Source organism: Mastomys coucha, unplaced genomic scaffold, assembly GCF_008632895.1.
Source record: "Mastomys coucha isolate ucsf_1 unplaced genomic scaffold, UCSF_Mcou_1 pScaffold15, whole genome shotgun sequence".
NCBI classification, from domain to species: Eukaryota; Metazoa; Chordata; class Mammalia; order Rodentia; family Muridae; genus Mastomys; species Mastomys coucha.
In genome coordinates this window covers 74,564,352-74,576,141 of record NW_022196897.1, presented here as the reverse complement: position 1 = coordinate 74,576,141, position 11,790 = coordinate 74,564,352, and the positions used below count along the sequence as shown (strand labels likewise).

The window sequence follows — 11,790 nt, the reverse complement described above, 5'->3', positions numbered from 1 at the left end:
AACTGCGAATGGAGAAATTTACATGTAAATAAAGAAAATATCTAAAAAAAAAAAGAAGTCAGTAGTTAGTAGTTCTTGAGGAACCATGTGCTTCTTAATTCACTATTGTTCACTGCAAAGAGTTCTATGCTCAAGGAGTAATGTAGCATTTGGTAGAATAATTTAGGTAGTGTGGATGTGCCTATGAAATGAGGCAGGAATGTAGGACTGGTTTTATTCTCTGTGTTGCATGCTGTTCTAATCCTATGAAAAGACAATGCAAATGTGTTGGATAATCTAAACAATGATTTTCTTTATTATCTAGATAATATCTTGTGGTATCTATACCATAGTTCAGGACAAAATATTTTTTCCCACACTTTTTCTAAGTGTGTATATTTGTGTATAAATTTCTGTAGGCTTAATTATCAGAGATGTTTACTAAAAGGTTGCATCTCCTGTGTATCATAATCCCGTTCACACATTTTAAGTGCATAACAAATTTGCCTTATGAAATAAAAGTACTGACTTACTTTTAAGGTTTATTTTATTTCATGCATATGTATATTTTTCTTTTTATGGATTTATATTACGTGTGAGTATGATTCTGGATAAAAAGCAACTGTATCCTCTTCCCTGTATCTAAAGATACAAGGAGATGTGAGACTCCAACCTTGGGTGTTAACAACAGATCTGGGGTCCTCTGAAACCTCAGAAAGTCATTCAATCACTTCAGTGTCTCTACAGATGCATTTTACTTTCAAAGTAGCATGTTAGTAAATGACCTTTTACTATTGAAGAAATGACTTGTATGGTTTTGAAGTACTATGAATTAATTTTAGAAGTTCTCTGTTTAGGCAATTATCTTGGGTAATGTTTTAAACATTATAAGAATGCATAGTGCTTTTTGGATCTTCTATGATTTATATCCATTATTCATATTCTAAATATATTATAGTAAAAGGACAATTTTACATTGCCTGTTCTTTAAAACACTTTCTACACTGAAAATCTAGTATATGTTTTGTCTGATTACATTATCATAAGTAACAAATATTAACCAGAAACATATCTTTAAATTCAAATGAGTACAAAATAAACAGAAATTTGGTATATATTGACAAAATATAGATTTACAATACACTTTGAAATTGTGCTTTTTATGTACAAAGATGTTATAGGGTAAGTAACTCTAAAAAATAAATTAACTAAACACCAATATTACATAAGGCTAACATTTACTTTTATATCATGTTGTTGTTGTTCTTGTTGTTTGTTGTTGTTCTTTCTCTTCCTTTTTTTTCTTATTTACCTTATTCTTGTTCAACCTGTTAATGTTCTCCTTATTGTTCTTCTTGTTCTTAATCTTATCTTCCTCTTGTACTTTTTGTTTTGTTCTTCTCCTCCTCCTCCTCCTCCTCCTCCTCTTTCTCTTCCTCCTTCTCCTCTTCTTTCTTAATCTTCTTCTTTCTTCATCTTCTTAAGTTTTATCCTGTAGTGCAGTCTGAATGTCAAAATGTGATTCTAATTATAAAAGGAAATCTTTCATATTATTACTTTAAGTGCTGAATAATGAGCATGGCACAAAAGTAAGTAAGACTATTATTGAAAGAACAATTTTTTTCACATTCTTTTGAAAAACAACAACCTATTGCACTAGCAGCTGGGATTTCTGAATTTTATCAGACATATGTGATGATAATTTTATAGAAATAATTCTTTCATGTCTCACTTTTTCATTAGATATTTTCTTTATTTATGTTTCAAATGATACGTCCTTACCCCTGTTTCCTCTCAAGAATAAAAACAAAAACAAAACTCGGTTCCTCTCCTCCTCTCCCTGCTAACCAACCCACCCTTTCCCACTTCCTGGCCTTGACATTCCCCTACACTGGGGCATAGAACCTTCATAAGACCAAGGGCCACTCTTCCCATTGATGAATGACTAGGATATCCTCTGCTATACATATGCTGCTGGAGCCATTAGTCCCACCATATGTACACTTTGGTTGGTGGTTTAGTCCCTGGAAGCTTTGAGGGTACTAATTAGTTCATATTGTTCGTCCTAAGGTCCTGCAAACCCTTTAGCTCCTTGGGTCCTTTCTATAGCTCCTTAACTGGGGACCCTGTGCTCAGTCCAATGGATGGCTGAGAGCCTCTACTTCAGTATTAGTCGGGCACTGTAAGAGTCTCTCAGGAGACAGCTATATCAGGCTCCTGTAAGCCAGTACTTGCTGGCATCCACAATTGAGTCTGGGTTAGTGATTGAATATGAGAAGGATTCCCAGGTGGAGCAGTCTCTGGATTGTCCTTCCTTCAGTCTCTGCTCCATAGTTTTTCTCTGTAACTCCTTCCATGGGTATTTAGTTCCCCCTTCTAAGAAGTATCAGAATATCCACACTTTGGTCTTCCTTCTTCTTGAGATTCTTGTAGTTTGTAGATTGTATTTTGGGTATTCTGAATTTCTGGGCTAATAGCCACTTATCAATGAGTGCATACCTTGTGTGTTCTTTTGTGATTGGGTTACATCATTCAGGATTACATCCTCCAAATCCATCCATTTGCCTAAGAATTTCATAAATTCATTGATTTTAATAGCTGAGTAGTACTCCATTGTGTTAATGTACCACATTTTCTGTATCCATTCCTCTGTTGAAGCACATTTGTGTTGTTTCCAGTTTCTGGCTATAATAAATAAGGCTGCTCTGAACATAGTGGAGAGTGTATCTTTATTGTATGTTGGAACATCTTCTGGTTATATGCCCAGGAGAGACATAACTGGGTTCTTTGGTATTCCTATGTTCCATTTCTGAGGAATCACCAAAAGATTTTCAAGAGTGGTTGTACCAGCTTGCAATCCTACCAGAATTGAAGGAGTGTTCCTCTTTCTCTACAACCTCACCAGCATCTGCTGTCAACTGAGTTTTGATCTTAGCCATTCTGACACTTGTGACATGGAATCTCAGGGTTGCTTTGATTTGCATTTCCCTGATGACTAAGGATGTTGAACATTTCTTTAGGTGCTTCTCAGTCATTAAGTATTCCTCTATTGAGAATTCTTTGTTTAGCTCTGTACCACATTTTTAATGGTGCTATTTCGTCTTCTGGAGTCTAACTTCTTTAGTTCTTTTTATATATTGGATATTAACCCTCCATCAGATATAGGATTGGTAAAGATCTTGCCCAATCTGTTGGCTGCCATTTTGTCCTATTGACAGTATCTTTTGCATTACAGAAGCTATGTAATTTTATGAGGTCCCATTTGTCAATTCTTATCATAGAGCATAAGCTATTGGTGCTCTGTTCAGGAAATTTTCACCTGTACTCATGTGCTCAAGGGTCTTCCCCAGTTTCTTTTCTGTTAGTTTCAGCATATATTAGTTTCTGGTTTTATGTGGAGGTCCTAGATCCACTTGGACTTGAGCTTTGTACAAGGAGATAGGAATGGATCGATTAGCATTCCTCTACCTGCTAACTGCCAGTTGAGCCAGAACCATTTGTTGAAAATACTGTCTTTTTGCCACTTGATGGTATTAGCTCCTTTGTCAAAGATCTGGTGAGCATCAATGTTTGTGTTTACATAGGTATAGTGGATTACATTGATGAGTTTCCTTATATTGAACAATCCCTGAATCACAGCGATGAAGACTACTTGTACATGATGGCTGATCATTTTGATGTGTTCTTGGATTTGGTTTCCAAATATTTTATTGAGTATTTTTGCATTGATATTCATAAGGGAAATTGGTCTGAAGTTTTCTTTCTTTGTTAGGTCTTTGTGTGGTTTATGTATTAGAGTAATTGTGGCTTCATAGAACGAATTGGGTTGAGTACCTTCTGTTTCTATTTTGTGGAATTGTTTGAGAAATGTTGGTATTCAAAGATGGTCTTCTTTGAACATCTGATAAAACTCTGCACTAAACCCATCTGGTCCTGGGCTTTTTTTGTTTGGGAAATTATTAATGACTGTTTCTATTTTGTTAGAGGATATGGGACTGTTTGGATCATTTATCAGATATTGATTTAACTTTGGTACCTGGTATCTGTCTAGAAAATTGTCCATTTCATCCAGATTTTCCAGTTTTGTTGCATATAGGCTTTTGTAATAGGGTCTCATGATTTTTGGGATTTCCTCACTTTCTATTATTATGTCTCCCTTTTCATTTCTGATCTTGTTAATTAGGATACTGTCTCTGTGCCTTCTAGTTAGTCTGGCTAAGTGTTTATCTTATCATGTTGATTTTCTCAAAGAACCAGCTCTTGGTTTGATTGATTCTTTGTATAGTTCCTTTTGTTTCCACTTGGTTGAATTCAGCCCTGCGTTTGATTATTTCCTGCTGTCTATTCCTCTTGGGTGAATTTGCTTCTTTTTGTTCTAGAGCTTTCAGATGCTAGTATATTCTCTCTCCAATTTCTTTTTAGAGGCACTGAGAGTTATGAGTTTTCCTCTTATGACTGCTTTCATTGTGTCCTATAAGACTGGGTATCTTGTGACTTCATTTTCATTTTACTCTAGAAAGTCTTTAATTTCTTTCTTTCTTTCTTTCTCTCTTTCTTTCTTTCTGTCTTTCTTCCTTCCTTCCTTTCTTTCTTTCTTTCTTTCTTTCTTTCTTTCTTTCTTTCTTTCTTTCTTTCTCTCTCTCTCTTTCTTTCTTTCTTTCTCTCTTTACCAAGTTATCATTGAGTAGAGTGTTTTTAAGCTTCAACATGTATTTGGGCTTTCTATTGTTTATATTGTTATTGAGGACCAGCCTAGGTCTGTGTTGATCTGATAGGATGTTAGGAATTATTTCGGTCTTCTTGTATCTCTTGAGGCCTGTTTTGTGACTGATAATATGGTCAGTTTTGGAGAAGGTACCAAGAAGTGCTGAGAAGAAGTTATATTCTTTTGTTTTAGGATCAAATTTTCTTTAGATATTTGTTAAATCCATTTGGTTCATAACTTCTGTTAGTTTCACTGTGTCTCTATTTAGTTTGTTTCCGTGATCTGTCTATTGCAGAGAGTAGGGTGTTGAAGCTTTCCACTACTACTGTGTGCAGTGCAATGTGTGCTTTGAATTTTAGTTAAGTTTTTTTTTTTATGAATGTAGATGCCCTTGAGCTTTAGTAAAATTTCTTTTATGAATGTAGATACCCTTGCATTTGAAGAATAGAGGTTCATAATAGAGAGTTCATCTTGGTAGATTTTACCTTTGATGAGTATGAAGTGTTCCTCCTTATCTTTTTTGATCACTTTAGGTTGAAAGTTGATTTTATTTGATATTAGAATGGTTACTCCAGCATGTTTGTTTGGATGATTTGCTTGGAAATTTCTTTTCCAGCCTTTTATTCTGAGGTGGTGTCTGTCTTTGACACTGAGGTAGGTTTCCTGTATGCAAAAAAAAATGCTGGGTCCTGTTTACATACCCAATCTGATAATCTATGTCTTTTTATTGTAGAATTGAGTCCATTGATATTAATAGATATTGAGGAAAAGTAACTGTTGCTTCTTGTTATTTTTGTTGTTAAAGTTGGAATTTTGTTCATGTGGCTATCTTCTTTTAGCTTCATTGGAAGATTACTTTCTTGCTTATTTTACAATGTAGTTTCCATCCTTGTGTTGGAATTTTCCATTTATTATCTTTTGAAGGGCTGGATTTATGGAAAGATATTGTGTAAATTTGGTTTTGTCATGGAATACCTTGGTTTCTCTATTTATGGTAGTTGAGAGGTTTGCTGAATATATTAACCTGGGCTCGGATTTGTGTTCTCTTGGGGTCTGTATGACATCAGCCCAGGATCCTCTGGCTTTCATAGTCTGTGGCAAGAAGTCTGGTGTAATTCTGATAGATCTGCCTTTACATGTTACTTCACCTTTTTTCCTCACTGCTTTTAATATTCTTTCTTTGTTTTGTGCATTTGGTGTTTTGATTATTATGTGGCGGGAGGAATTTCTTTTCTGTTCCAGTCTATTTGGAGTTCTGTAAGCTTCTTTTATGTTCATGGGCATATCTTTTTTTTTTATGTTTGGGAAGTTTACTTGTATAATTTTGTTGAAGATATTTACTGGCCCTTTGAGTTGGAAGTTTTCACTCTCTTCTATACCTATTATCCTTAGGCTTGGTCTTCTCATTGTGTCCTGGATTTCCTGGATGTTTTGGGATAGGAACATTTTGCATTTTGTGGTTTTTTTTTGACTGTTGTGGCAATGTTTTCTATGGTGTCTTCTGCACTTGATATTCTCCCTTCTATCTCTTACATTCTGTTGGTTATACTTGCATCTATGACTCCTGACTTCTTTCCTAGGTTTTCTATCTCCAGAGTTATCTCTCTTTATGATTTCTTAATTGTTTCTACTTCCATATTTAGATCCTGGATGATTTTGTTCAATTCCTTCACCTGTTTAGTTGTGCTTTCATGTAATTCTTTAAGAGATTTTTGTGTTTTCTCTTTAAGGGATTGTACCTGTTTACCTGTGTTCTCTAGTACTTCTTTAAGGATGTTATTTATGTCCTTCTTAAATTCCTCTATCAGCATCATGAGATTTGATTTCAGATCCAAATCTTGCTTTTCTACTATGTTGGTGTACCTAGGACTTACTGTGCTGGGAGTACAGGGTTCTGATGAAGTCACCTAGTCTTGGTTTCTGTTGGTAAGATTCTTGTGTTTGCCTTTTGACATCTGTTAATCTTTGGTGTTAGACGTTTTTGCTGTCTCTGGATGGAGCTAGTTCCTATTGTGGGTCTGTAAGCCTGTGTCAACACTCCTGGGAAATCAGCTCACCCATGGTAAGACCCATGCACAGAGGGCTGTGGATCAGCCGTCTTTCCTTGGTACAGATGGATGAATGAAGCAACCTGTCCCAGTTGGTGTGCAGCTTCTGTTGCTTATGCCTCCTTCCTGGTCCTGTCTTAGAAATTCACCAGAGAGAAAATGGTGAGCTTGCCCATGTCCCAGGGTCAGAGCACTCTCTGGAGACCTGCTCTCCCCAGGCAGGAATGGTGCACAGTGGGTTGTGGAACAGGCATACTTCCTAGCTATAGATGGAGCTAGAAAGGACCCTGTCCCAGTTGCTCTGCCACTTCTGCATCCTGTGCCTCCTTGCTGGTAATGTCTGAGAAAGTCACGGGACAAAAAATATGAAAGAACAATTTTAATACTTTGAAATTTATGCATGTTGATATACTGGTCATTTTCCGGAATCTAGTTCTGAATGGTAGTAGATTCTTTTCTTATTTGGTATTTGCCTTTGTAAATTGTGACTTCTCTAATTCTGTTTTAATTATCTTTACAACAATTTAAGATGAAAATGTTGTTTCCTATATGTCACATAAATAAAATGTTGAAAATGTAATATGTTTTTTTAATTGTATTTTATAGAACCCATCAAAGTATAAACTATTTCTTGGTTGTTTCTAATACACACATTAGTTCAGATTTTGGCAGATCACATTTTATCTCCCTCTCCATAGCATTCAAGAAAATCAGAGTTCTGGAGTGACCTTCATCCTCGTGGGCTTCTCAGAATACCCATACCTCCAGGTGCCCCTGTTCCTTCTTTTCCTGACCATATACACAGTCACTGTGCTGGGGAACCTGGGCATGATTGCCATCATCAGGCTCAGTCCTAAGCTCCATACTCCCATGTACTTTTTTCTTAGTCATCTCTCCTTTGTGGATTTCTGTTACTCCACTGTTGTGACACCAAAGCTCTTAGAAAACTTGATTGTGGAAGACAGAAGGATCTCCTTCACAGGCTGTGTCATGCAATTCTTTTTTGCATGCATATTTGTGGTGACAGAAACCTTCATGTTGGCAGTGATGGCCTATGACAGGTTTGTGGCAGTATGCAACCCCCTCCTCTACACAGTGGCTATGTCTCAGAAGCTCTGCTGGTTCCTGGTAGTAGCATCTTACTCCTGGAGTATAATCTGTTCCTTTGTATTTATACATTTTATGTTGACCTTGGTCTTCTGTGGGACCAAGTTCATAAATAACTTTGTGTGTGAGCATGATGCCATTGTTGCTGTAGCCTGCTCTGACCCCAACGTTAGTCAGAAAGTCATTTTCATCTTTGCTACTTTCAATGAGCTAAGCAGTCTGATGATCATTCTCACCTCTTATGTTTTCATTGTCATCACTGTCATGAAAATGCCTACCACTGGAGGGCGCTACAAAGTCTTCTCCACCTGTGCCTCCCATCTCACTACCATCACCATTTATCATAGCATTATCATCTGTCTCTACTGTGTTCCCACCACCAAAAGTTCTTGGCTTCTGGTCAAGGTGGCCTCAGTCTTCTACACAGTCATCATCCCCATGCTCAATCCACTTATATATAGTCTCAGGAACAAGGATGTTAAAGATGCAGTTAAGAAACTAATGTGCTCTTCGTTATCATCATAAAATGACCTTGAGTTGGTCATTCATTTTAAGGTTCTGCTATTCATTCTGAAGTGCAAACAGATCAACTTCTTAATTGCTTTTTAAGAAACATTCATAGGTCATCCTAGTCTCATCTTTAGTATCATAACTTGTAAATAATATAGATTTATACCCATATCATTTAAATTAGAATTACATGCTATTATTTTTTTTAATATTTAGGTGCTGGGGAAGATATTAGTATAATTTGTCCACCAAAAAATTTTAGAAGATTTGTATAATTTTGTAAGAAAAATATCAGCGTTTGAACTTGAAGTAGTTGTTATTTATGACTATGGATTTCTTTTTTTTTTACATTGAACTACAATAGACTATTTTTGCATCAAATCAGTAAAAAAATATAGTTCTCCTCTTTTTCTTTGTGTTTCCCTTATGGGACTGTATATCAGTATACAGAGATAGTTAAATCAGGCTTCCCTACTGTTTATCTCTGCTTTATAGCTACTGCGAATAAAAATTTCTATCACTATTCCCAGAAAATTTTCCTCATATCAAGGTTATAAGTGCACAGTTAATTTATATTTTATATTACAATTTCTATTTTTATAAGTAGTTGCAAACAAACATGTACTTCAATAAACATGAATTTATGAGATTTTAATATATTTTATTTCAATACTATCTCTTCAATAAAGAGATGTACAAAAGACATACAAGGTACTAATAAATACTTTTCAATATATTTATCATACTTAGACATACAAACATACTTTAAAACCATATTTGAGATTTCCCATAACTTCAGGTAGAATAACTAATGTGTGGAAAATAAATAACCATCAGAATTGGTGAGGATACTTGTAAAGAGGAACATTTCTTCACAGCCACAGCCTGGTCATATTAACTGGTACAGACACTTCAGTGTGGAATGTTGTAATAAAGTTAAAAATATGGTTTTCTCATATCTCAGATATGCCACTCTGTATCCCCCTACAGACAACTTTACTCATTGTTTCTCAGTGATCATCTACTTAAAAGCATGAGTTTATGGAACCAATCTAGATATCAAACAATTTGTGTATTGATAGTTTTATTGCAGTAAATGAATGAAATTCAATTTGATTAATCTATAAAGAAAAATAAAATTATGAAATTAACAGGTGAGTGGGAGAATTTGGGAAAACTATATTATATGAATTGACTTAGTCCTAGATAAACAAATGCTGTAAGTTCTCCAATGTCTGTCAATTACTTCTTCCAATGCTTAGACTACTTTTTTAAATTGGAGTACATGTCAAGGCTAGGAAATGAAAAAAATCTGATAACTAGGAGATGAGAGATGAAAGGCACACAAATTAGGGGGATAGCAGGACACACATGATATATAAGTAGCAGAGAGGAATACCACATTTATAAGGCTTAGATGGGAATGGGCTGTGGTTGTAGGAGTGAGTAATGGATTGAGTTAGGGTTTAGAAAAACAATAAAATGTACAAAAGGGACAATGGTAACTTTCTACTTTGTGAATATATTAAATTTTAAAAATCCTAGAAAAATAATAAAAATTTAATTGAGAGTCTGTATATGGCTGGATGACAAAACTGCCAGGATCCTATGGTTTTTAAGTAAAAATCTCAGTATCAAATGCAGAAAACTACTGTGAAAGCTGGTGGTCTGGGGTTTCTACCAGAATTGTATCTTAGGATTCTGTTTCTACATATATGAAATTCTAGGCTTGTTTGGCATTGAAAAATCAAGCTGTCTGTTAATAGGCACTTTCTGCACTGCTGGCTATATTTCAGAGTATAAGAAAAATCTATTTAAGCTGATAGGGAGAAAAGTCATTAGGATTCCCACACACCTGAACATAGGTACAGCAATGATTTTCTTAGAAAAATATGTCCAGTATTGCAAGAAGAAAGTGGCTTTTATGGGTTTAAACAAGCAAGTTTTCTTTGGATTTAAATCATGCCTTCCAGGATACTCATGCTTAATATTGTATGATGGGTCACAAGCCTGTGGTTCTCTTAAGCCACAGAGAAGAGTTTAGTACTGCTGTTTTGGTTAAATAGACATGGTGTCATATTTCATTTTAAACACCACAGCCTTAATCTGTCAAGATCATTTGATAGTTGACAATAGATATTGCAGAAAAAGACTAGAGGTCTAAATAGAGACAATGTGACTGTGGACTGGCTATCACTATGTAGAACATCATCCTTTCCAAAGTTGAGGAATATTGTGAAAGAAGTGCAAAAAGAACATAAAAGTAAGAGTTTTGCGAGGAATGCTGTGAACCCATAATTTCTGCAGATAATGTAGAATTTGCACAAATGAACATACTGTTTTTGTGGTTATTTTCACAATATTAGCACAAGATTTGAACCTTCCCTCTTTCATTTCTTTGATTATATATGATGCAAAGTCTCATGAGCCCACCCCTGACTGATTGATGTGAAAGGACCCAACCCACTGTGGGTGAGGGAATACCAGGGTATATAGGAATGTATTACATCCCCTCTTCACCTCAGCATCCTCTGCTTGGGGGCTAACACCTGGGAGCTAAGACAGATGCTCTCTGTTGACTGTTTGTTTGTCTTTGAAGAAGCTGCCTGACCACGCCTACCGCCTGAATATGTCAGCCAGCTAGCCGCCTGAAGATCTTCTGAATCTGGGGACTTTGGCACCTGAACTTTCTTCGTAGTGTAATCTAGAGACTTGTTTTCAGTTTCTTTTGTGACTATAAAGACCCTGGCTTATTCTCAGTAAAGTGGAGCCTTGATTGGGATGCAACTTGGCTTCTTGTTTTCTCTTTGCATTTCAAACCCTCTATTTCAGGTCCTTTATTCCCTTCTGGCTGAGTAGAACCCCTTTGTGAAACTGCTGGCAGTTTCATTAATGATTTGTGTAAGGTAACAGACTGACCAGGCCATTAAGCAGCATTTCGTGTTGGCCTCTGCTTCAGTGCTGATTTTCAGGTTCCTTCTCTAATCTGTGCCCTCATGTGCTTTAATGATAACATGTTAAATAGAAGAGTAATCCAAATATGCACTTTTATTATCCAGTTTGATTTTGCTAGTGTTTCATAACACTATTGAATAGCAAATAAGATGGGCAAGGGATGAGATTAGAGAGGAGGTTAGAATGTCAGTACATAATTAGGAAATTTTCAAAGAACAAAAAGAAAAATATTTGTAATTGCAAAGTTTCAACAAAATATATTAATTGATATTTCAAAATATGAAACAATCGGATGTAATATGGAAATAATAAGGCACTTTTTACCTATTTCATACTAGTGATACTTTCAAATGTTAATCTCAAATTAACTTGATTATGCATAAAATTATATAAACATATATTACATATAGTAATAGGTTGACCTATGTTATTTTTATGCATGAACATAACATATTTTGATCACCTTAACACCCCAATCTTCTCTCT

At 35.5% G+C, this 11,790-nt stretch overlaps 1 protein-coding gene across 1 annotated transcript; it reads left to right on the top strand.

The window, feature by feature from the left end:
* The first annotated feature begins 1,557 nt into the window (after positions 1 to 1,557).
* Positions 1,558 to 8,364, top strand: LOC116091707 (olfactory receptor 5D13-like). Its single transcript, XM_031373225.1, has 2 exons — positions 1,558 to 1,568; positions 7,395 to 8,364. The coding sequence occupies exons 1-2, from the start codon at positions 1,558 to 1,560 to the stop codon at positions 8,362 to 8,364; spliced, it is 981 nt and encodes a 326-aa protein (XP_031229085.1).
* The last annotated feature ends 3,426 nt before the right edge of the window (positions 8,365 to 11,790 follow it).